This window comes from Balaenoptera acutorostrata, chromosome 6 (assembly GCF_949987535.1).
Source record: "Balaenoptera acutorostrata chromosome 6, mBalAcu1.1, whole genome shotgun sequence".
NCBI classification, from domain to species: Eukaryota; Metazoa; Chordata; class Mammalia; order Artiodactyla; family Balaenopteridae; genus Balaenoptera; species Balaenoptera acutorostrata.
This window is the reverse complement of record NC_080069.1, coordinates 123,983,440-124,009,240: the sequence shown is the minus strand read 5'-3', so window position 1 is coordinate 124,009,240 and position 25,801 is coordinate 123,983,440. Positions and strand designations below refer to the sequence as shown.

Sequence of the window (25,801 nt, the reverse complement as noted above, 5' to 3'; positions counted from 1 at the left end):
GCAGGAGGAGGGGGTTTCCTTGGCCTCCAGTGCTGCGGGGGGAGGGGTATTCCGGAGGCGGCTCTCCGGGTGGGGTCCCCGGGCTCCTAGCCTCCTATGGTAGGAGGCGCCCCAGGCTCTTTGGGTTACTTGTTGGGGGGGGGGTGTCTCTAGGCAACGAGGGCCGCTATGCGGGGAGGCGCCCCGGGCTTCCCCGCGCTGCGCTCCGGGAAGGGGAACCCCCGGGGCTGTTGTGGGGTGCAGGGTCGCGGTCGGCCTGCACAGGAGCTCGGCCCGTCGGGCGGCGGCTGGGGTCCCGTGGTCCGGACGACCCAATGCCGGGGAGGGGGAGGCGCGGCCCAGACAAAGAAATGCTGCGGGACCCGCCGGGGCCTGTCCGCCCGCGCCGCCCTCGCCGCGCGGCCCCGCACCCGCGCCCGCGGAAAGGGGACGGGCCTTGGGCAGCACCCACTGCGCCTGCGGAAGGGGGCGGGGCGAGCGCGGGCCGGCGCCCACTGCGCCTGCGGAAGGGGGCGGGGCGTGCGCGGGCCAGCGGCCGCGCCCACTGCGCCTGCGCCGGCCTCGGCGGTGCGCGCGCTCCCGCCGGTTGGCCGCCTCCTTAGCCGCCGCCGCCGCCGCCTCCGGCTCCGCGCACGCGCCCCCAGCCCCGGCCCGAGGCCTCGGCCCGCGCCCCCTGGCTCGCCGCTCCCCGGCCCCGCGGGCCCCGGCTCGGCCGCGCAGCATGCAGCAGCAACACCCGCGGCGGCGGCGACGGCGGCGGCTCTGAGGTGAGGCGGCGGGGGCGCGGGCCGGGCGGCGGCGGGGGGCGAGGGGCGCGGGCGGTCGGTGCCCCGTGGCCCCACGCGGGTCCCGGGCGCGGCGAGGGGCGCGGCGCCTTTGTCCCGCCCGGTCCGGCGCGGCCGGCGCTGCAGCGGCCCTTTTGTGTGCAGATGGTGGACGCGGGCGGCTGCCCGGCCGGGGAGGGCTGGAGGAGGATGGAGGCCGCGCCCGACGGCGCCGTGGACATCGTGCCGCTGGACCGCTACGACCCGGCGCGGGCCAAGATCGCCGCCAACCTGCAGTGGATCTGCGCCAAGGCCTATGGCCGAGGTGGGCCGGGGGCGCGGGGGAGGGGCCGGGCCGGGCCTTTGTGCAGTGTCCCCCGCGTGCGGGGCGCGGAGGCGCGGGTTGGCCCGGTGCGCTCTGCGCTCGCGTCGGGGGGCGCGCGGGTCCTGCAGGTGCGACCAGGGATCGGCGCTCTCCTGCGCTCGCGGGCGGAACCTCTCCTGTTCGGGCGGGTCGGGCGGGAGTCCAGGGCAGAAACCGTCGACCCCGGCCTTTCTCGATTCTTACCAAATGTCAGGTGTGGAATTCCCTAACGAGCATTCCTTTTAAATGGGTAGGGCTTCATCCGAATCATTACCTTCGGTTAATTCCTGTTTCGAAGAACTAGATAACCTTGTTATTGGTCAGGCCCTAATATGCTTAGTGGATTAAGACGCTCCGATTTCCAGCTCTTGGAATCTTACAGACCAAGTGATTCTCCTGATTGCTTGGCTCAGAAGGCTGTCTTTGATTAATTTCAGGTGCCTCGTTTCAGGTACAAAATTAAGAGTGCCGTGTAATCTTTCTTTAAATTTGAAGCATTTGTTTAAAAATTGCCTCTATTCTGGTGAAAACGTTCCTGTTTGTAGAGTGAGACCGAAGTGAAGAGAGAACCGTTTCAGAAGAGAGTCTGGTTGACTGGTTTTGAAAACTTGCTGAGCGGGCGTTTCCCGGTGACAGGATCTCACCGGTTGGAGTGGCCTGTGCTATGGATGGACTCGTCATGAGGATAAACACGCCCTGCAAGTCCCAGGGATTAGATGCAGCGCCTCATTTTAAGTTGGTTTTATAGCGTGCAAGGAGAGTTTCCTCCTTTATTTTGTAGTTTTCAGTGTTACAGTTCTTTTTTATACTACCACCAAGCTTTATCCAGTTCGCGTAGTGTGATGGGGAAACAGTGATTCTGGGAAAATACAGAATTGATGAAAAGCACGTATGAAGTTTTAGAGTAAGGGACAGGGAACGAGTCATCCCAGAGCGGCCGCTCAAGTGTGGAGCGGCCAGTTTAAGGAAAAGGCCGTGACGGTTGCGCTTCGCAGGGCAGTGTGCGGCGGTCCCAACTCCGTGGCCTCCCCTTACACCCACCTCATGTCTCGTGTTGGCAGTTGGTTTGCTTTCCTTTATATTTCAACACATGTGTGTACATCGCAGAACTCTTACGGTTTAGTTTTACGTGTTTTTGCACCTGTCATAGCGACCGCTTTATTCTCATCAGGTTCTTGGATTCTTCCTAGCTTCCTCCCATCTTCCCCGCCTTGCTTTTCCACTGCTGTGTAGTATTTCACAGGAAGCCTGTTCACCGTTCCTGGGCGCTGGCTGGGTTCCAGTTCTCTGCTCTTAAGCACAGTGCGTTCTTGGGCATGGCTCTTGGGGCACATGTGCAAAGTTTCACTCCTGTGTGTATTTATAAGATTTTTGCATATGGAGGTGGCTAAGGTTCTGGTACTGAATGCTATATAGACACAGATGCTTTTAGAAAGCCCTCTCGTTGTTTGCTTTCCAATTTCTTAAGCTTAGTGAATGCATTTTTATCTTGTTGCATTTAGCTTTGGCATTCAGCATGGGATTTGTCAGCTCTCTGGCAATAAATATGCATCTCTTTCAGTGTCACTGTTGGATTAGTCGGGTTTTATTTCCAGTACCAAGTCACTCTTCAATACTTGTTGACTCTTCATATAATTAATTCAAAAGCTGATATTAAAATTGGCTTTAGAGTTTTGAAATGACTGAAGGTGTGTATTTATAGAACAGAATGTGAGCAGGAGCTGCGGGAGACTAGAGCCTGTCTGAGGCTCTAAGACTCGGCTGCACGTTGCCCATCCCTTGGCTGGCGTGTGCTCATCCAACTGATTTCAGGAGGTCTGCTTTCCATTCTTTTTTTAATTTTTATTTATTTTATTTATTTATTTTTGGCTGCGTTGTGTCCTCGTTGCTGCGCGTGGCATTTCTCTAGTTGTGGCGAGCAGGGGCTACTCTTCATTGCGTTGTGCAGGCTTCTCTTGTTGCGGAGCACGGGCTCTAGGCGTGCGGGCTTCAGTAGTTGTGACATGCGGGCTTAGTAGCTGTGGCTCGCCGGCTCTAGAGCACAGGCTCAGTAGTTGTGGTGCATGGGCTTAGTTGCTCCGTGGCATGTGGGATCTTCCCGGACCAGGGCTCAAACCCATGTCCCCTGCATTGGCGGGCGGATTCTTAATCACCGCGCCACCAGGGAAGCCCTCCATTCATTTTTGCAAAATGCGAATGCTTATCTATTCTGTACCTTGCTTCAGGAAGGGGAGCAGGTGTGTTTTTTTTTTCTGACTGAGAACTGCTCTTTACATTTACAAATTAGGGTGATCCCAGTTCAGATGACCGAGAAGACTCGCCTGGGCTCAGCTGAAGTGATTTCTTCTACTTAGTTGGTGTGGGGGTCCCAGCCTGGGGGGGAGGTTCCCTGCTACCCAGCGTGGGGTGCTGTCTTTCAGGAGACAGGGTGGGGAGGGGGTTTTCTTAGGATAGTGTGGGTCTTTCCCCCCAGAACTCTTCCTAATCCAGGGGCCTATTCTTTGTTTCGTCTTTCGGACGTCTCCATGTGCGTCTCCAGCTTAGTTTTCAGTTAATTAGACGTGGCAGTTTCAGTCTACATGCTTTAGTTGTAAATCAGCTTTTGGTGGGGATGATGGTGGAAGTGGCTTAAATCTTTACTTGTTATACAGTTGTTCATCAAGTAGCTAAATGAAACCCAGCACTGTTTGTATAGGAGCTGAAAGCATGCGCACACTCCGGGGCGAGGTGCTCTGAGGCTGCCTTGTTTTGCGTTTGCCTTTCGGGACTCTCTCTGTGTCCCCAGGGCCGCCGTCTGCCATGTGGAGTAAGTGGGGAGGCTCAGGGGAGCTCACCCTCGGCCAGGCCTGGAGGTGGCATATGGTTTTGCAGAAACGTTTCCTCCGGTTTTCTGCATCTGGTGCCACAGCCAAGAACTGTGGGCCGGCTTGTGCTTTTATTTTTAGATGCTTCTCCTCCCTTTCTGGGTTAACTCTTGTTTCATCGACAGTGTTTTAATTATTTCTTCAGAAATAATATATTGGATATGTGGAAAGTTATTCACCTAAAAGTGTCTGTAAGAAGTAGTAGAACCTGCTTAGCTGGACTATCTTTGTGATGTCCTTTTGGGTGAGAGTTGTAGTTAATTGGTAGAGTTTAAAGGGGTGACTTGGAAGTTTATTTTACAGAATAGAGCGCTGGACTGGAGCCATTGCATTCCTGGCTTTTGATTTTAGTCCACGACCTTAGCAAACCTAAAGGTATTCGGGCCTTGGTTTCAGGGACAGTGGGGGAGTAACAGCTTTTGTTATCTCCCAAGGACAATGTTGAAAAAGTGACCCAGGGAAAGTACTAGAAGGCACTCGGCTACTTGCAAGTGTGTTGCTGTGTAGCTCAGTGGTGGTCATTCCGCCTTCTGAGGAGCCCTGGAAACCAAGCTGCAACTCACCACGAGCTGAGCTGCCCCGAACCGCGCCAGACTGGACCGTAGGGGCCACCAGGGTCACCCTTCCCTTTTTACCAGCAGTCAGCTGGGATTGAGAGGGGCCACAGGGCTGTCCAGAGCCCACTGCTAGTGAGGGGTTGACACTCTTGTCCTTCCACAGTCTTGTTAATTAAACCACTGATTCGGAAACCACGTTGTGGGATGGGAAATCTGTGCGGCCATTGGCGGGGTATTTGTAACCAAGCCGCTGCCGGCTGTCTCATTACTTAGACCACAAGGATAGCTCGGGCTCTCTGTTTGCTTAATTGATATTAGGAGCAAAATCCCTTCGTTGTCAACTCCAGTGGGTCACCACCTTCCTTTCTTGTCTGAGGTTTGGCTAAAAGGGAGCACGTGCTCAGCACTCCTCTCCTGGCCCAGAACTGGAAAGGAAATCGGCCGCTGCTCTCGCCTCTGGACAAGCGGGGGAACAGTGGCCGCTCGAGCCTTGGCGGGGAGGCCCTCATTCGTAAGCATGTTGGCAAGTTTTTTTGATGTGATGATTTGCTCAGATTGTTGGTTATTGAGTTAGATTTTATATTTTAATAGTCTTTTGTTTTTAGCACGGGATTTGAGTGCTGCTTACAGAGCCTACAGAGCAGCCTGGGTGCCTCTGCTCAGTGGTACTAGGTACTGTGGGGGGTCAGGTCGCTGGCTGACATTGTAGCCTGACCTTCCCCTCTGCCTGGGTGTGCTGAGAACCGCCTGGTGTCTATGAGGTCAGGGGTTATGGTTATCCCATTTAATGCCATGTCTGCAGGACAGAGTCAGTGCTCACATACTTGTCAGATTGGTGATAGAGTTGGAAACGCCTTTGAAACAGGTGGAATAGAAAGATTTCTGTCCTGGTGGCCGTACGTGGATGAATTTTCATTTCTAAAGCTATAACAGTTTGTACAAGTTCCCTTTCATGTCCTGATGCCACAAATTAAATATTAGCCAAGGAATGTAAATCTATCTTTAAGTTCAGACTGTCCTAATCCTTTGAATCTGAGCGACCCTCAAAAGGGTCGGCCACTGTTGTGCTTTAGGATGTTAAATTTGTGTAAGTATTCTTACAAAAAGCCCTTAGTTTTTTTTTGTATTACATTTATCCTCCTAATAGCTTATAGGCTTCTCCTGCTATTGATTTTTTGGTGGCTATATCACCATTATATGTACCAGTCTCCTTTTTTTTTTAAATAAATTTATTTATTTATTTATTTATTTTTGGCTGTGTTGGGTCTTCGTTTCTGTGCGAGGGCTTTCTCTAGTTGCGGCGAGCGGGGGCCACTCTTCATCGTGGTGCGCGGGCCTTTCACTGGCGCGGCCTCTCTTGTTGTGGAGCACAAGCTCCAGACGCACAGGCTCAGTAGTTGTGGCGCACGGGCCTAGTTGCTCCACGGCATGTGGGATCTTCCCAGACCAGGGCTCGAACCCGTGTCCCCTGCATTGGCAGGCAGATTCTCAACCACTGCGCCACCAGGGAAGCCCCCAGTCTCCTTTTTTACTTCCTACTTCAACTGTTGGAAAACTCAGGTTGCTATCATTTTTCGTCTAATCACAAGGTGACCAGGATGGAGCCAATATTACATTCATTCAGCCAGTAATAGCTGTCCTGTGCATAATTGTGTTTTGCACTACAGGAAGTACAAGGGGGGAAGTTATATGATGTTACCTCCTTAGTTGCTTAAAAGTCACATGAATTATTGACATATACAGAGGAAAATGGAATAATGCAAGGACTGAAAAATGGCAGCATGGCATTAGTCCACGAGCTGTTTTGAGGTAGAATATGGAACTGTCAGGTGGGCACACAGGGACCAGGGCTGCAGGGGGCAGTGGTCGCTGTGGGAGGGCTGCCTGGGGAGGCTCTGTGGGGAGACGGGCTTTGAAGGGTGGCTGATATTTGGAACCCCACCCCCAAGAGTAGAGCAGAGTGCATCTGGCAGGTTCCGTGCAGAGGAAGAAGAGTTCTTGGGCCCTGAGTCGATTAACCTTGTTGTGACAGGATTTGTGGACCGAAATAGTAGGTGATTAGTTTGGAAAATAGTGTGGGCCAGATTGTTCACCGTGTTCCAGGCTGGCTAGGGATTTCTTTCACGATGTATGCCTCGGAAGGTTTTTGCGTAGGGGGGTGATGGGATGAGAGACAGACTGGCAAGATTCTTCTAGCAGGTTAGAGTGGGAAGAGGCTGTAGTCAGTAGAGTATCCAGGAGCTCGTCTTAGTCCGTTCAGGCCGCTGTAACAAGATATCATAGACTGGGTGCCTTAAGAACAACAGACATTTATTTCTCATGATTTTGGAGGGTGGAAGTTCAAGATCAAGGTGCCGGTAGATTCGGTGTCTGGTGAGAGCCTGCTTCCTGATTTGTAGACGGCCGCTTCTCGCTGTGCCCTCATGGCAGAAGGCGTGAGGGAGCTTCATTATATGGGCTCAGATCCCATTCATGAGGGCTCCACCCTCATGACCTAATCGCCTTCCCAAAGCCCCATCTCCTGATACCTTCTTCACCTTGGGGGTTAGGTTTCATTACATGAATTTTGGGGGACACACTCATTAAGTCCATTGGAGAGCTGATGTCGCTTTGGCTTGAAGAACCAAGGTCTTGGCCAGTTTGTCGGCAGTGGGAATTAGAAAGGTAGGTTGAGCCAACACATATTAGGAAAGCAGAGTCCTCGAGACTGGGCTGATGATGAGGTGGGGTGGCAAGTGGGCAAGCACGGGGAAGGGTCAGCTGGGAGGCCACCTGGAACCTGTGGTGCCCTTGGTGGGAATATTTATAGTCTTTATTCCCTGGAGCTTTCCTACTTTCATGGCTTTGTTGTCACATAGAGAGAGGTGATCTTTGAGTTTTATTTCTATTTCTGATTTCTTTCGTGTTCCCTCGCCTAGCCCTCTCTTTCTTATTGTTCATGCTAACTAGTTCACTTAAATATCCCTCAGTCACTGTCCTCCAGTTATTTCAAACTCAGGCAAAAGTAAACTTGAATCAGTTCAGCTGAACAGTATGTTGTGACCTGTGGGGTCCTCAACGTGCTTCTCAGGGCTCACGGAGTGCTGGCTGTGGCCTTGCAAACATAGACCTGTGATGCAAGGCCAAGGAGACTAGTGCCTGAGAGAGGAGCAAGTGCTCTGGCAGAACAGGTAAGGGAGGGTGAGAAACTCCCCTGAGGGAATCTGGAATGTTCCATTCAAGAAAGTAAAGCTGAGTGTGTGGCTCAGGTGGGTAAGAACCAAGTGGAGGTAAGGGAACAGAGAAGCAGGACAAGGAAGGCAGGGAGAGTGCTGCATCCTCCAGGCTAAGGGAAAGCTTAGCGCTCTCGTTGCGATGGAATGTGAATTTAGCTGCTGCAGAGTTGAGATGAATGTGAGATGAATGTAGATTGGACAGAACGCCTAGGGCCAGATCTTGGAATGCCTTGAATGGGGGGTTTTTGTTGTATGTGAATTGAAGATTTCTCAGGAGGGAAGAGATGTATTAAACCTTGGCTTTTTAGAGAAGTCTCTGTAGGATGGGTTAATGCCCATTGTTGGGTATACAGAGAAGAATTTTATTTTGCGCCTTTGAGAAAACGAACTTCATTGAGATGTACTTTACATACAATAAAATGCACACGTTTTTAAGAGTATAGTTTGATGAGTTTAAACAAATGTATACGCCCCTGTGCACAGGGCCACAATCAAGGTAAGACCTTTTCATCACCTCCAAGGGTTTCCTTGAGCCCCCTGCAGTCAGTCCCCGCCCATAGCCTCACTGATCTGCTCCTGTCACTGTAGATTAGGTTGGTCCTTCTAGAGTTTCATATGCCTCTAGTCATGCATCAGGTATTCTTTGTCTGGCTTCCTTTACTTATTAGTATTTTAGAGACCCATCCATGTGTATAGACCTTTTCGCTTAGGGCTGGTAATAGTCTTCATTGTTTGGCTACCCACATTTTACTTACTTTTAAAAAAAAAATTTATTTATTCATTCATTTTGGCTGCGTTGGGTCTTAGTTGTGGCACGCGGGACCTTCGTTGTGGCACGCGGGATCTTTTTTAGTTGCGGCATGCAGACTTCTTAGTTGCGTTTTTAAAAATATTTATTTATTTATTTAATACTTATTCAGTTGTTGATGGACACTCGGATTGCTTCCAGTTTTGTCTACTGTGAATAAAGCTGCTGTGAACATTCATGAATATTCAAGTATGTGTGGGCGTGTGTTTTCATTTTTCTTGGGTAAATACCTGGCCATGGAGTTACTGGGTCATATAAGTGTGTTTAACCGCTCAGTTGTTTTCCAAAGTGGCTGTGTCATTTTTTATTTCCACCAGCAAAGGGTGGCATGAGAGTTGCAGTTGCTCTGTATCCTTGCCAACACATGGCATTGTCAGTCTTTTAAGTAGTAGCCATTCAAGTGGGTGGGCTGTGATAACTCATTGTGGTTTGGGTATGCATTTCTCTGCTGACTAATGATGATGAGCTTTTTTTTAAAAATAAATTTATTTATGTTTTGGCTGCATTTGGTCTTCGTTGCTGCACATGGGCTTTCTCTAGTTGCGGCGAGCGGGGGCTACTCTTCATTGCAGTGCAGGGGCTTCTCATTGCGGTGGCTTCTCTTGTTTCAGAGCACAGGCTCTAGGCGTGCGGGCTTCAGTAGTTGTGGCACACGGGCTCTAGAGCGCAGGCTCAGTAGTTGTGGCGCACGGGCTTATTAGTTGCTCCGCAGCATGTGGGATCTTCCCGGACCAGGGCTCGAACCCGTGTCCCCTGCATTGGGAGGTGGATTCTTAACCACTGCGCCACTAGGGAAGTCCTTTTTTTTTTAAAAGTGCTTATCGGCCAGTTGAATCTTTTTTCCTGTGGAGTGTCTTTTCAGATCTTTGGCCAATTAAAAAGAAAAACTTAAAGTTTTTTTTTTTTGAGATACTAATCTACTAATACTAATATGCAGTTGTAAGAGATCATACAGAGAGGTCTTGGGCACCCTTTACCAGGTTTCCCCAATGGTAACTTCTTGCAGAACCATAATATCACAACTGGGATATTGACACTGTATAATTAGATACCGAACATTCTGTTCCCACAAGGACCTCTTCTGTACTGTTTCCCTTTTATAGCCACATCTGCCTCCCTTCCTTCTGCTTGCTTGGGTTTATTTTGCCCTTCTTTTTCTAGTTTCTTGAGGTAGGGGCTTAGATTATTTATTTATTTATTTATTTATTTTAATTAATTTATTTTTGGCTGCGTTGGGTCTTTGTTGCTGCGTGCGGGCTTTCTCTAGTTGTGGCAAGCGGGGGCTACTCTTCATTGAGGCACACAGGCTTCTCATTGCGGTGGTTTCTCTTGTTGCGCAGCACGGGCTCTAGGTGCGTGGGCTTCAGTAGTTGTGGCACACGGGCTCAGTTGTGGCTCGCGGGCTCTAGAGCACAGGCTCAGTAGTTGTGGCACATGGGCTTAGTTGCTCCCTGGCACGTGGGGTCTTCCTGGACCAGGGATCGAACTCGTGTCCCCTGCATTGGCAGGCGATTCTTAACCACTGTGCCACCAGGGAAGTCCCGGGGCTTGGATTATTGATTTGAGATCTATCCTCTTTTCTAGTGTAAGCATTTAGTGCTATAAATTTTCCATACGGTACTGCCTTAGCCGCATCCCACATATGTTATGTTGTATTTTCGTTCAGTTCTATGTATTTCTCTTTATTTCTTTTGATACTTCCTGTTTGATTCATGAATTATTTAAAAGTGTGATTTCCAGTTGTTGAGATTTTCCTGTTTTGTGTTTTAGGTATTATTTCTAGTCTGGTTCCATTATGGTAGGATAGCATAGTCTGTGTGATTTCTGTTCTTTTAAACTTGTTAAGGTTTGTTTTATGGCCCAGGATGAGGTCTGTTTTGGTGAATGTTCTGTGGGCATTTGAAGAAAGGTGTTTTCTATTGCTGGGTGGAGTGTTCTACACAGGTCAGTTAGATTCTCTTTATTGGTTGTGTTGTTCAGATCTTTCTCCTTGTTGATTTTATGTCTGGCAGTTCTGTCAGTTCTGATAGGTGATGTTTAAGTCCCTCACTATGCTCGTAGTGTCTATTTCTCTTTACAGCTCTGTCCATTTTTTTTTTTTTTTAATGAGTTCTGAGGCTCTGTAGTTTAGTGCATACACATTTAGGGTTGTAAAGTCTTCTTGGTGGATTGACTCTTTTACTGTTACGTAATGTCCCACTTTGTTTCTAGTAATTTTCTTTCTACTTTATCAGATATTAATATAGCTATTCCTGTTTTTTCTTTTTAAACAATATTTGCCTGGTATAGCCTTCTCTATCCCTTTACTTTCAGTCTACCTACATTGTTGAATTTGAAGTAAGCTGCTTATAAACCATATATAGTTGTGTTGTGTTTTTTAATCTGCTCTGCCAATCTCTGTCTTTTACTTGGTGTATTTAGAGTATTTACATTTAATGTAATTGTTACTGCTTAAGTCTGACATTATTTGTTTATTCTGTTTGTTTTCTGTTGTTCCTGGTTTTGTTTGTGTGTTTGTTTTGTTTTTGGGGGCCTTCTTGTGGATTAGTTGACTATTTTTTAGGATTCCATCTTGATTTATTTATCTCATTTTGGGGTATATCTGTATAGCTATCTTAGTGATTGCTCTGGGTATTACAGTATACATATGTGACTTCCAACAGTTGACAGGTATTGTTTTATCATTTCGAGTGAGGTGTGGAAACCTTTTTTCCATTTAGGTGCCTTTGCTCCCCACTTTTAAATACTACCATTGTCTTGAGTACCTGAAGGTGTTGTAGATTTGTTTGTCATCAGATATAATTTAGAAAGCTCAGGAGAAGGATAGTCTGTTGTATTTACACTTATTAACCATTTCTTTACATTATTTTTTCTTCTTGGTTCTCCAAGATTCCTTTTTTTTTTTTTTTAAATTATTTTCACAGTTCCCTTTTTAAAAAAATTTATTTAATTTATTTTTTGCTGTGTTGGGTCTTCGTTGCTGTGTGCGGGCTTTCTCTAGTTGCAGCGAGCGGGGGCTACTCTTCGTTGTGGCACACAGGCTTCTCATTGCGGTGGCTTCTCTTGTGGAGCATGGGGTCTAGGCGCGCAGGATTCAGTAGTTGTGGCACATGGGCTCAGTAGTTGTGGCTCACAGGCTCTAGAGTACAGACTCAGTAGTTGTGGTGCATGGGCTTAGTTACTCCGCGGCATGTGGGATCTTTCTGGACCAGGGCTTGAACCTGTGTCTCCTGCATTGGCAGGTGGATTCTTAACTGCTGTGCTACTAGGGAAGACCTTTGTTTTTTTTTTTAAATCATTTTCTTTCTATTTGGAGAATTTCCTTCAGCCTCTTTTAAGGTTTTCTAGAGACAATTTTTTTTTTCCTAAGTTTTCTTTTGTCTGAGAATGTCTTTACTTCTCCTTCATTCCTTGAGGATAGTTTTGCCAGATATGGAATCTGGTTGACAGTTCTTTTCCTCAAGCACTTGTAATGTGTGCCACTTCCCCCTGGCCTCTGTGGCTCAGAGGAGAAACCCACTGTCAATTGAGTTGGTGTTCCCTTTTCCTTCACGTGTTGTTTCTTTACAGCTGCTCCAAAATACTTTGTCTTTAGTTTTCATAAGTTCAATTATGCTGTGTCTTGGCATGGATTTTTTGGGTTTATTCTATTTGGGGTTCACTCAGTTTCTTGAAATCAGTGGGTTTATATGTTTTGCCATGTTTGGGAAGTTTTCAGCCATTATTTCCTTAAATATTGTTTCAACCCTACTCACTTTCTTTCCTGGGACTCCAGTGATACAAATATTGGATCTTTTGTTATTCTCCCACAGGTCCCTGAGGCTCTGTTCATTTTATTTTTTCAGTATATTTTCTCTGTTGTTCAGATTGGGTAAATTCTGTTTATCTGTCTGCAAGTTCACTGATTCTGTCCTCTGTCATCTCTACTTTACTGTTGAGACTAGTGAGTTTTAAAATCTGTTACTCTATTTTTCAGTTCTATGTTTGATTCCTTTTATAACTCCTTTGCTGAATTTTTTTTTCCAATTTTCATTTATTTCAGGAGACTTTGTGATTGCTTGTCGAGTCATGTTTTTGATAGTTGTTTTAAAGCCCTTTGTCGGATAATTCCAACATCTTGGTGTTGGTGTCAGTTGATTCTCTTTTCTCATTAAAGTCATGATTTTTTTGGTTCTGGTTATGATAGGCAATCTTTGATTGTTTCCTGGTCATTTTGGCTATTATGTTAGGTGACTCTGGGTGCTACTTAAGTTTTTTGTTTTTTTTTAAATATTTATTTTATTTATTATTATTTTTTTTGGCTGCGTTGGGTCTTCGTTGCTGCGCGTGGGCCTTCTCTATTTGCAGCGAGCAGGGGCTACTCTTTGTTGTGGGGGGCAGGCTTCTCATTGCGGTGGCTTCTCTTGTTGCGGAGCACGGGCTGTAGGTCCACGGGCTTCAGTAGTTGTGGCACGAGGGCTCAGTAGTTGTGGCTCGCGGGCTCTAGAGAGCAGGCTCAGTAGTTGTGGCGCACGGGCTTAATTGCTCCCCGGCATGTGGGATCTTCCCGGACCCGGGCTTGAACCCGTGTCCCCTGCATTGGCAGGCGGATTCTTAACCACTGTGCCACCAGGGAAGCCCAACTTAAGTGTTTTTTATCATAGTAAGCAGTCTCCCTGCTGAGGTTCAGCACGCAGGTCCTGGCCCACTCTGTGGACTGTGGTCCCAGCAGCAGTCTAATGTTCAGAGCCTTGTGGTGCCGTTTTGTTGTGCTTGGTTTGTCTGGTACCTCTGGGGCTCCCACAGTCCCTGCTGGCACTGCTTTAGGAGGCGGAAGGAGTGCCTCTGGGTGGGGTGGGATTCTCTACCCTCAGGACGAGGAGCACCAGGCTGGATGCTTGTTATGGCAGGCCGCCCCTGCCTCTGGGGGATGCAGGGTGTTTCCTGGGCTGCTCGTCATGGTGAGGTCGCACTGCTGGACTCCCCTGGTGCCCGGTGATGAGTGGGGGTGTCTCTGGCCTGATGGGGAAGGAGAGCGCTTCCAGGTTGGGTGCCTTGTGGAGGTGGGTGTGGGGCTTCCTATCGATCCCTCGCTGCTTCTGCCAGGCTGGCCTGGTGTAGTAGGTGGGACTCCCCTTCCACCTGGAGCAGGAATGAGCCCGCTTGGCTTGCCTTCTGTTTCTAGGCTGGGGTCAGGAAGTACCAGGCCTGGGTCACCTTTTGTTGGGTGGGGGGTTGTAAGACACCCTGTTGCTGTGCTTTTCCAGTCCTGGGTTCCCAACCAGTTTGCCTTCCTCTTCCACCTTTCAGAGTTCTCTGTTGGTTATCCTTCGAGTTATTGCCAGGGTTTACAGTTGCACCTAGTAGAGAGGAGCAGGGAAGGACTCACCTGTGCCATCTTGTCCTGACTAGAAGCTCCTTCTGGCCGCTTTGAAAGTTTTTCTTTTGTCTTTGGATTTTATCAGTATCACTATCATGTTCTTTGGTGTGTAGATTTCTCCCTCCCTCCCTTCCTCCCTTCCTCCCCCTGCTGGGAAGCATGGATTTTACAAGTATTGGAAAATGCTTGTCCATTATCTGTCGAAATACTGTTTCTGCCCCATATTTTCTCTCCTTCCTTTCTGGGTCTCCAGTCACACTCCTGTGACACTAAGCAGTGTTTGTCTTTTACCTTCTCTGCTGTGTTTTCTCTCCTCTGTGTGTAATGTGCTATTCAGCAATCCAGTGTGTAAATTTAGTTTAGTTACTGTATTTTTCTGTTCTGGAATTCCTACTTGGTTCTTTTTCAAATCTGCCAAGTTCTTTTGTCTCTTTTTTAAAAAATAATTTCCACTTTTCTGCCAAAATTCTTCATCTTATCTTTTTTCCTTTCATTGTTTTAAGCATAGTCACTGAAAGTCTGGCTGATACCTCCAGTTAGGGGTCCCGAGGGCCCGTTATTTCATCTTTGGTTTTCAGGCATTCGATTATGAAGTGTGTGGGCCTGGTTTTCTTCAAGTTGGTTCCTAAGCCTGTAAATTGGTTTCTTACCAAGTATGGGGAGATTCTAGGCATTATTTATTCAAGTGCTTTTTCTGCACCAATCTCCATTCTGCAGTAACGTAATTACTAAATCTTTTTATGTTGTCCCACAGCTCCCTTAGGCTCTGCCTTTCATTCTGTTGATTTTCCCTCTGCTCTTCAGGTAGATTATTTCTGTTGATCTGTCTTCAAGTTCACTGACTCTTTTCTCTGTTGTTTTGTTCGTTTTTTTTTTTTTAACTTAATTTTTATTTTTTTATACAATTTTTAAAGGTTACTTTCCATTTACAATTATTACAAAATATCAGCTATATTCCCTGCGTTGTAGAATACATCCTTGAGCCTGTGTGACACCCAATTGTTTGTACCTCCCTCTCCCCCACCACTGGTAACCACCAGTTTGTTCTCTGTATCTGTGAGTCCGCTTCTGTTTTGTTCATCTTTTGAATCTGTCATTGAACTTCTTGTTGATACGGTATTTTGCAGTTCTGAAGGTTTGGTTTTTTCTTTTTTAATAGTTTTTATTTCTTTGTTAATAACATATCTTTCCATTTGTTTCAAGAGGGCCTCGTGGGGCCTTGTTTTAAAGTCTTCAGTAATTCTAACATCTGGGTCATCTCAGGGTTGGCGTCTGTTGACTGTCTTTTCCCCTGAGAATTGGTCACGTTTTCCTGTCTATGTGTTGAGTACTTACGGATTGTGTCCTGGACATTTTTTTAAAAAATTAATTAATTAATTTATTTTTGGCTGCATTGGGTCTTGGTTGCTGCACGCGGGCTTTCTCTAGTTGTGGTGAGCGGGGGCTACTCTTTGTTGCAGTGTGCGGGCTTCTTATTGCGGTGGCTTTTGTTTTGGAGCACAGGTGCTAGGCACGCGGGCTCAGTAGTCGTGGCTTGCGGGCTCTAGAGCGCAGGCTCAGTAGTTGTGGTGTGAGGGTTTAGTTGCTCCGTGGCATGTGGGATCTTCCCGCACCAGGGCTCGAACCCGTGTCCCCTGCATTGGCAGGCGGATTCTTAAGCACTGCGCCACCAGGGAAGCCCCTGTCCTGGACACTTAGAATATTATACTGTGAGCCTGTTCTCTGGGCCCTGCTAAAATATTTTGGATGATGTTCGTGTGTTTTGGTGGTTTGTTAGCAGCTGGGTTGTGGTGAACCCCGTTAAGTTCAGACCAGAAGTCTGTTTTGCCATTTGTGGGCAGTGGTTCCAAGGTCAGTTCAGTTCTTTGGGTCTGTCGCACATGGGCCGCTTGGGTCATCCAGGACAGTGTACACAGGTTCAGGATTCCTTATCCACCCCCTCTTCTCTGTGATCCTCCACCCCCTCTCTGGGGGTTCCCAGGGGTCTCTCTTCCTGGCTTTTTGACTAGAAGCCAAGCCTGTGTGTTTCCCGCCAGTGAGCCTGCCTCAGCAAAGGGGCAGAAAAGAGCCCGTGGTGCCCACCTATCCCGCCACCGCTGGGATATGGTTTTGTTATGGAGCTCGCCTGGTGCAGGGGAGGAGAGCCACTGGGCTGTGCCCGGTGGGGCCAGCTGCCGGCTGTTTTCTTTCTCTTCTGTTTGGCATCTCCAGTGAAGGGTGGGGTGCGGGCAGGGGTCCAGAAGTAGAAGCCCTCTGTGAGTGCCTGTTTCCACAACCAGAGCGTGTAAGTAAGGGACTTCTCGATGGAGACTGTCAGCCACCTCTGGAGCCGCTCTAGTGGCGATTCTCAGTTAGTGGTACAAGTGCTGGTGCCTGTGAGCCCACAGCACATTCTGGTGTAGTTGGTCTGGGATGGGGCTGGACGCTGCCGTGCTTCTGAAGCCCTCAGGGGGTGAGGCTCGCTGTCCGGCTGTGTCGTGGAGGCTTGCCGTCTTGGTTTTCCTCAGACTGGGTTGGAAGCCGTCTCGGGCTTCAGGTTGGGGTGGGCGCCTACCTGGGGGTCCTTGCCCAGCCCCCGTGTGCTGCCACGTCTCCGTTGCCCCGCCGGCCCCCCCGGCCCCCGGTGAGTGATGTGACCTTGGTGGACAGGATGGGACACAGTGTGACAGACAGCAACAGGAGGAGTGCTTCCTTGGCAGTCTTTTTAGCCTGATTGATAGCAAAATTGATAACTGATACTTGCGTGAGTTTTGTTGAGCTCCAGGCTCCGCTCGTAGCGTGGTGACTTACACGTACGTTTTGATTCAGTCCTCTCCCAACCCCGGAGACAGGCCTTCGTAGTGTCCGTGGTTTGCACTTGAGGCCGGGACTCTGACCGGCCAGGTGAGAGGCGCGCCCGGTCAAGGCCAGGCTGACGTGCTCAGCTCCTGCTCTCAGCGCACGTGCTGTCCTCGAGCTCTGGTCCTCTGTCCGCCCGACCCGCTGGCGCCCTGTTCCTCCTTCTGCATGGAGCTCCGACCCCGGTTTAACCGTGGTCTTGTCCGCATCCTCTAACCCTTCTCCAGCAGCCCACTTCAGAGTCCTGAGCCTAGATCGCTGCGGCCAGCTGCAGAACCGCGCTTGCTTTGGCTCCTGATGTTTCTGGTGAATGACAGCATCCCTCAGACAGCCGTGCCTCACACCTGTGTCCCCAAGCCGCTGTCCCACCAGCTCTGTCCGGCTGTGCGCTTGGCGGTGACGCCCACACGGGTCCTTATGCCGTCGCGGCTGCTGACCGAGGGCCCCTGGGCAGTGGGGTGGCCGTGTCCCCGCCCGTGTCGGGAGACGGGAGGGCGAGCGAGCCGGCGGCCGAGCGGGGAGGGGCGGGTCCCGGCGCTGCCCCCAGAGGTGACCCTGCCTCCCTCCCAGGCTCACTTCCCAGCCAGCCGCGTGAGCTGCAGGTGGGCGGCGTCGCGGGGCTGCGGCCGGGTCCTGCCCTGACTCCCAGCGTGGGTCCCCCCACCCCGCACCTCGCTGGCGGAGAAGGTGGCCCCCTGTGCTGAGCGAGTGCCGTCCGCGCTCCTGGGTGGGGTCACTGCGCGACGGCGCTGCCCGCGAGGCGTGGGTGCCGCGGGGGCGGCTGGGGGTGGGAGTGAGAGACCAGAGACCTGGGCTCAGCCCCAGGCCGCGCGGCCGAGCGGGTCGCAGGGAGGTCTGGTTTCCCGGTGCATCTGAACCTGACGTTTACACTGGACTGTAGTCCATCAAGTGTGCAGCAGCGTTATGTCGAAAAGACAACCTACACGGCTTCGTTAAAAACACTCTGTTGGGGCTTCCCTGGTGGCGCAGTGGTTGAGAATCTGCCTGCTAATGCAGGAGACACGGGTTCGAGCCCTGGTCTGGGAAGATCCCACATGCCACGGAGCAGCTGGGCCCGTGAGCCACAGCTGCTGAGCCTGCGCGTCTGGAGCCTGTGCCCCGCAACGGGAGGGGCCGCGATAGTGAAAAGGCCCGCGCACCGCGATGAAGAGCGGTCCCCGCACCGCGATGAAGAGTGGCCCCCACTTGCCGCAACTGGAGAAAGCCCTCGCACGAACCGAAGACCCAGCACAGCCAAGAATAAATAAATAAGTAAATAAATAAAATAAATTAAAAAAAAAAAAAAACACAAAAACACTCCGTTGGGGACTTCCCTGGTGGCGCCGTGGTTAAGAATCCGCCTGCCAATGCAGGGACACGGGTTCCAGCCCTGGTCCGGGAAGATCCCACATGCCGGGGAGCAACTTAGCCTGTGCGCCACAACTACTGAGCCTGCGCTCTAGAGCCCATAAGCCACAACTACTGAGCCCGCGTGCCACAACTACTGAAGCCTGCACGCCTAGAGCCTGTGCTCTACAAGAGAAGCCATTGCAATGAGAAACCCGCGCACCGCAACGAAGAGTAGCCCCCACTCGCCGCAACTAGAGAAATCCCGCGCGCAGCAACGAAGACCCAATGCAGCCAAAAAAAGAAAAAAAAAAAAATTCTTGCTGCGAAATTCCAGTTACAATAGACTGCAGATCACCTTAACAAAAATAATAGTAATGACAAAGTTTGAAAACTGCAAGGGTTACTAAAATGGTGCACAGACACAAAGTGAGCAAATGCTGTTGGAAAAATGGAGCTAGTGACTGGCTAGACGCAGGGTTCCCCCAGACCTTCAACCTGAAGAAAGCACGGTGTCTGCAGAGCACAGCAAAGTAAGGTGCAGCTGGACTGGACTGCAGAGTCCCCCCTTTGGGGGACAGTGGTTGACAGCTTGCAGAGCAAGCGTGAAGGACAGCGGGTGGGGAGACTGTCACAGCCACCAGGAAAGCTTTGCACGCACGGCGGGTGTGTGTGTATGGGAGGCGGTGTAGATGCCGTGGACCACGCTGGGTTCATAGTTGGTTTCTGACTCTCGTGGCCTTGGGCACGTTGCTGACTTTCTCTGTGCCTTGGTTTCCTCATTTGTGATGTAGGGACAGAAGTCTTGATTTGATGGGATCGAGGGGATGCTTGGTAACATGGCTCATATCGTTCTGTGCCGCCCGGTCCAAAGATGCGAAGAGGCTCACGCTGCGGTTCCGGCCTGGTGGTCGCAGCAGCGGCAGGCCTGGCGCTTTCCTCTAAAGACCTGGCGTCTGGCCTTGTCGTCACCTGATTCGGCAGCAGACCGGGGATGCGCCTGGCTCCCTCCCCAGGGCTGGTGCTGGCTGCTCGGTGCGGCCTGGCTGTGCGCGGTCCTGGCCTCCCTTCGGCCCACGAGCCCCTCCAGCTCCCCCTCCAGCTCCCACCCCTGCTCCTCGCTCTCCTGCGTCAGGAGAGACGCTCGTGGGGGTCGGGCGGTGGTGTCGCTCAGCGCTGTGCGTGGCTTGCTTGCCTCTGCTGGCGGAGGAGAGCGGGGCTTGCCGAGTGGCCGGGGTCCGCACGTTGTTAGTCGCCTGTCGTCGTTCACAGCCCCCCTGTCCGTCGTCTGTGTGCCGTCGGCCCTGAGCCGTGTCCGGAGAGAGTGGGGATGCCGCCGTGCTCACGCGGCGGTCTCTCCCCCGTGCAGATGACATCCCGGAGGACCTCAGGGACCCCTTCTACGTCGACCAGTACGAGCAGGAGCACATCAAGCCTCCGGTCATCAAGCTCCTGCTGTCCAGCGAGCTGTACTGCCGCGTCTGCAGCCTCATCCTCAGAGGGGACCAGGTGGCCGCTCTGCAGGGGCACCAGTCCGTCGTCCAGGCCCTGTCCCGGAGAGGGATTTACGTGATGGAGGGCGACGACACGCCCGTGACGGAGCCCGAGCTCAGCCGCGCGCCCATAAAGATGGTGAGTGGCCGGGGCGGCGGGGCGGGGGCGGCCGGTGGGCTGCTGCTGTCCCCCTGCAGCACAGCAGAGCCACCCCAAAAGTTCAGGGTTTGAGACCACCTTCTCTCTGCGGGCCAGGGGCTGATTTGGAAAAGGGGGAGGGAACAGCTTCCTGTCGGCTTTTTCTCATGGGGAGCAAACTCCTTGCACGTGTTGTGCCGTAGAATTGTTGAGCCCACCCTATTAGGTTGTTTCACGTGTATCTTCTAAGTATTTCTGTGCCAAAGTAAAGAAAGAAATACACTTTTCCTCCCCGAGTGTCTCCCCGCATCTTTCCCGGAACGCCATCCCACCAGAGTGACTTTTCCAGGCTGCTCCAGGTCTAAGCCGCTTGTGGCACCTCCCACGTGGCTTTAAGCTTAGGCCGTTCTCAGGCGTTCTGCCTTCTGTGGTTTCTCACTCTTGGCCTTTGTGGATGTGTGTTGTGGATCGAGAGGATGTTACTGGTTCTGGGAAGAAAGGGCTCGAAGGCCTGGCGTGAGTTCAGTGTGCAGGGCCCACGGGCCTGTGGTGGTCGTGGGGCCTCAGGCACGTCTCTCGGCCCCTTGTACCTTTGCCCACAGCTGAGCAGTAGGGAAGCCCTGGGCTCTCACAGGGTCGTCAGAGATGAGGAAGGGGGGGTCACGTACAAGTAGAGATCTGAGTGCCTCCTTAGGTGCAGAGGAAGACAGACAACGGAGGCGTTCAGCTGTGGGTCTAGGGAGGGTCTCCGCGTTGACCCGGGGCGGAAAGGCAAGTGTGGACGACTGACTGCTGCTTCTGCCCCCAGAGCGCCCACATGGCGATGGTGGACGCGCTCATGATGGCCTACACCGTGGAGATGATCAGCATTGAGAAGGTGGTGGCCAGCGTCCAGCGCTTCTCCACCTTCAGTGCCTCGAAAGAGCTTCCCTACGACCTTGAGGACGCCATGGTCTTCTGGGTCAACAAGGTGAGCGCTGGGGGCCCTGCCCGGAATGGGGGCGAGCGGCGTGAGTGGCCGGGGTGCTCCTTGGGTGTGGGTCCTCTTCCCCCTGAGAGCAGCACCCTCCTGTGTGTCCTGCTGCGACCCTGGCCCAGCAGCGGCCTCAGAAGTGTGTCCACTGTGGTTCAGACAGACAGGTGCCGCAGAGGGGAGCAGCACGGGCCTGTAGGAAGCACAGGTGTGTTGGCGGTTCAAGTTAATAAATTCGTTTTATTTTTATCTCAAACACCTATGTGCATTCATGGAGATCTCAATTTAGAAGGCATTTTGATTAAGAGAAAAATGGTACCTTCCTAAGTGCTGTTTTTTTCCTTTTATGTTTAGAAGCTTACAGTGTGTCTGTCTATACAGTCTTCATAAAGAATGTTCATTTTTCACGGTGTGTGATTATAGGATTACCTTACCGAAGGCTTTTGGTTATTAAGCCTCCTCATTTGCCAAAAGGCATTCAATTAGGGACACTTTATTAAACAGAGGAAATGGAAGATTGAGCAGCTCCTTGCAGAGTTGTATCATATGCAGGAAATTTGGAGTTATTTCGTTACACAGTTTGCACATGTATTCCCTGTCGCGTAAGGGCTTTATCAGAGCTGAGGAGAAAGTCCGTGGCCGTGGGATTAGTTGAAGAACGCAGCAGAGCCTGGCAGAGTCTGCGTGCTGCTCCCTTGGACGGCCGCCTCATCGCGGTGATGCTGCCCTGTTCTTTACTTGGTTTCCTCCCTCGTGTGGGTCTGGGGCATCAAGTGGATGAGCGGACCGCCTTCACCCTCTGACCCCGCAGTGGGGTGGAGGGCTTTTCTAGGACTCCTGTGGAACCTCTGGTCCTGGTGGGACTCGGGAGCTGGCCAGTGCCCACAAGGTCGCTTCTCGGTGGCGGCACCTCCTCGTCCTCGTCCCCGTCCCCTGGCTTCACGTGGTAGTACATGCGGGAGGCGGCCCACAGGGATTTGGTTAAAAAACGATGTTCTGGAGTGGTGTTTCCACGGGAGCCCGGGCCTCCGGGGCATGGTTCTGTGATCCGAGCCCGAGCTCCCTTCCTATGGCCACAAGTTCAGATTTTCTTTTCCTTTAACAACTTTTATTGATTTTTCCCCCTTATCAAAGAATGGCATGGTTATTATAGACATTTAGAAAACATGGATGAGCAAACAGAAGAAAGTGAAAATTCCCCATGACCTTGCCACCTGTAAACGTAGTGTTTTGTAGTAAAGTGTGCTAAATTCTCATAGTTTTTGTTTATCTGGGTGTAACACCCAGACTTAAAGGCACAGCTGGGGCCTTCCAGGCACTTGACCATAGGCTGAGGTTTGCATTTGGTGAGATGTGGTGAGTGTGGCTCGGGCCGTTCTGAGGCCGCCCGCCCACCCGCCTGCCGTGGTCTCGACGCGTCGGGGCCGAGCTGTCCCCTCCTGCCATAAGCAGCTGTCTCCCTGAGCATCTCGATGACTTCCGCCCACGTGTTCCTGGTGGGCAGTGGTTGAGATTAAGCTGAGGTGCATTTTTAAAGGCTTTTGATTAGTTTTTGGCAAATTCTGACCATAAAGATTGTACTGTTTTTCTCATACTGTTTAGCCTGTGTAAGTGTTTTTTCCCCCCGTGTCTTCTCATATATTGAATATTATTAAAAAATACCTGCTGAGTTGAAAGGTGAAAAATAGCACCTTTTACTTTTATTTCTTCACTCGCTGATAAAGTTGAAGTTTAAGGAAGAGAGTGTATGTCGTCTGGCTGTTTTTCTCCCTTTTGGGTAACTTGTTTTGGCCAGGGTTCTTTGGGTAGGGGTGGGGGAACGTGCCTTCCGCTTCCTGCCCAGGACCCTCCTGTTTCCAGGGTGTTTGCCGTGTGTTCGTCGGCGCTTCCCGGGTGCTCGTGGCCTGTTTGCCTGGGACTTGGTGGCCGGCCCAGCAGCACCGCTGTGGCTTCTCCCTCCATGTGATGTCCCCGCCATGTGGACACCGCTTCCTGACTTGCTGTTGTGACAGGTGTCCCCACTGCTCTGCGTGGTCACGTGGCCGCCTTGGCCAGGTCCACAGTCGCACCTGACGCTGTGCTGACTGTGTGTGGGTTTGTCACAGCTCACGCCCCTTCTCGTGCTGCGCTCCGTTCTCCCAGGAGTTAATGCTGGCTTCAGCTTTTCATGATCCTTTTTCCCTTGCCCCGTATCTATGTTTTTATTCCATGTGCTCCATGTTTTGCTATTTCCTTAGCATCTGTGTGAATTTCAGTTTCTCAGTTGGGAGGTTTTTCCCTCAGGTGAGTGCTCTGACCTCCACACCCGCTGCCGTCCTGCAGGTTCTCCCCAGTGTCCCATCTGGGGGGGGGGTTCCCGCAGTCGCTGCCTTCCTGGGGCTCCTCTCAGGGGCAGATCCTCTGGTGCAGGGTGAGATGTCCTCCCACCTTCTGTGCCTTCGGAGGGTGTCTGCCCACGTGCCTTCCCTGAACTGTGATGGGACCTTAGCTCCCCGCGGCCTCTCCACTGTGGACGCTGTCGCCTGACAGGCTTCCAGCCGGGCCTGGAGACCTTCCCTCCTTCCTCACGCTGATGTGTTTTCTCTCCACAGAAAATTGCTGCACATTTAATGAGGTTTGGGCTCTGGGGAGGTTTGACATCGGTGAGTTTTCTCTTCAGCATCAATCTTAGATGTCTAACAAGATCTGAAGTCTCTTGGAAACTCTGTTCCTAGGTTCCGTGTTCCCAGGATTGCGGCTGTGTGCGCACACCTGAGGCAGGTGTGAGCTCCCCTCACGCCCGCCCCGGCCTGCCTTTCTCCTGTGGGGTCTTTCCAGGGGGTCTCGTCTCACGTTTGGCTCCGCGTGCGGGTGCCCTCATCCCCGTCGGCATCTCTGGATCCACAGGGCAGGCCTGTCAAGTGGCCTCTGAGTTTCTCTTGCTGTGTGGCATCGTTTTGGGGGCCGTCCTGCCGCAGACTGGACGGTTGCTGACAGGCCTCCTGCACGCCCGCCACCTGAGGCGTTCAGAGGCCCCTCCGCCTGGCGCCGGGCCAGCCCCGCTGCTGCCCCTGCGTCGTGTGGGGAGCGCGCCCTTGCAGGGCACCCCCGGCCCTGATCAGCAAGGCCGCGGCTGACCCTTCCTGCGCCACGCCCTCTGGACCAGCCCCCCTCCGCGGGTGATCAGTCACCCTGGGGGCCAGAATCGCTCCCTGGGCTTGGGGCCGCCACCGAGCCATCCGCCGGCTTCCCTGTCCCGTGTGAGTGTGACTGGGTGATCTCCTCTCTGTTCCGGGAGTTTTCCCACGAACCGTCTTGCTGTGGCTCTTTTTATTTTTTATTGACGCCCGGCCAGTAGCTTAAGTCTTTTACTAAAAGACTCCCCAGCTTTGCCCAAACATGTTTTATATGCAATAAATGGACCCAGTTCCTTGAGTGTTGACAAGTGGCTGCATAAGTTTAGCATTCGCAATCAAGGTAACACTTGCGTCATCCAAAAAAAGTTCCTCTGGGCTCGTTTGCAGTTAATCTCCCGCCTGGCCCAAATAACTACTGATCTGCTTTCTTCACTACGGATTAGTTGTCTCTCTTCTAGGTCCTGGTAGAGATGGAGTCACGTGGTATGTGCTCTTTTTGTGTCTTTCACTGACTACAGTGTTGTTGAAGTTGATCCACGCCATTGTGTCCATCAGTAGTTTGGTGCTTTGGAAACTCGGTAGGATTCCACTGCACGAATGCGCTACAGTTTGTTTATCCGTTCACCTGTTGATGGGCACTCGGTTTCTAGTTTTGTCTGTTACTCATAGAGCTTCTGGGGACATTTGTGCACAAGTCTTTATGTGCAGATATATTTTCATTCTTTTGAGTAAATACTTAGGAGTGAGTTGCTGGGTCACGTGACGATCAGTTTACCTCTAGAAGAAACTGTCAGAGTGTTTTCTGAAGTGACTGTGCCGTCTTAGACTCCCACCAGCAGGACAGAATTCCAGTGTCCACGTTCTGCTGACACTTGGTATCGTCAGTCTTTCGGTTTCAGCCGTTTGGGTGGATGTGTAGAGGTATGTCATGGTTTTAATTTACATTTCTTTAATGACTAAAGATGTTTCTGTGTATCTTGTTAGGTGTCTGTTCACATGTTTTGCCCAATTTTTAATGAGGTTGTTTGTCTTAATGAGTTTCAAGAATATTTTATGTGTATAAAGATTTAGGGATCCAGTGCTTTCCAAGGTATATATTCTTTTTTTTTATTAAATTAATTAATTAATTAATTAATTTATGGCTGTGTTGGGTCTTCGTTTCTGTGCGAGGGCTTTCTCTAGTTGTGGCAAGCGGGGGCCACTCTTCATCGCGGTGCGCGGGCCTCTCACTGTCACAGCCTCTCTTGTCGCGGAGCACAGGCTCCAGACGCACAGGCTCAGTAATTGTGGCTCATGGGCCTAGCTGCTCTGCGGCATGTGGGATCTTCCCAGACCTGGGCTCGAACCCGTGTCCCCTGCATTGGCAGGCAGATTCTCAACCACTGCGCCACCAGGGAAGCCCCCAAGGTATATATTCTTGTAATGTGTTTTTATTGTTTTGGTGTCAGGATAATGTGGGTGTCAAAAAAAGAGTTGGGAAGTATTCCCTCCTTCATTTTGTGAAACTCTTTTTGTATTATTAGTATTACTAGTATTATTTTGTCCTTAAATCTTTGATGGAGTCACTGGTGAAGCCATCTGGGCCTGGAGTTTTCTTGGAAGGTTTTAATTATGAATTCAATGTCTTTAGTGTACATATAAGGTATTTAGGATTTCTATTTAATTTTGTGACTTTTAAGGAATTTGTCAATTTTATTTAAATTTTTGACTTTATTGGCATATTCATATTTCTTTATCATCCTTTTAGTGTATTATGATCTGTAGTGATGTCCCCTCTTGTTTCCTGCTCTGTAATTTCTGTCTTTTTTTCTTCCCTTTGTTGGTCTGGTTTATCAACTTTATTAATCTTCTAAAAAACCTGCTTTTGGTTTTTATTGATTTCTCCAATTTTCTATATAATTCCTCCTCTTGCTTTTATTATTTTTCTTTCTGTTTATTTTGAATTTATTTTTCTCTCTTTTCTA

General features: G+C 50.7%; 1 protein-coding gene across 6 annotated transcripts in view; it reads left to right on the top strand.

The window, feature by feature from the left end:
- The first annotated feature begins 550 nt into the window (after positions 1-550).
- The window catches only part of CAMSAP1 (calmodulin regulated spectrin associated protein 1), a 57,466-nt gene continuing 32,215 nt past the window's right edge, over positions 551-25,801 (top strand). For 4 of the 6 annotated variants that reach the window (XM_057548281.1, XM_057548280.1, XM_057548279.1 and 1 more), the window contains exons 1-4: positions 551-767; positions 930-1,089; positions 19,486-19,748; positions 20,557-20,718. In XM_057548281.1, the coding sequence (XP_057404264.1) occupies positions 930-1,089; positions 19,486-19,748; positions 20,557-20,718 (585 nt within the window). In that variant the 5' untranslated portion in view covers positions 551-767. Of the gene's footprint in view, positions 768-929; positions 1,090-19,485; positions 19,749-20,556; positions 20,719-25,801 lie in introns of those variants that run through there. The other 2 variants (XM_057548283.1, XM_057548282.1) reach the window with 1 other exon arrangement.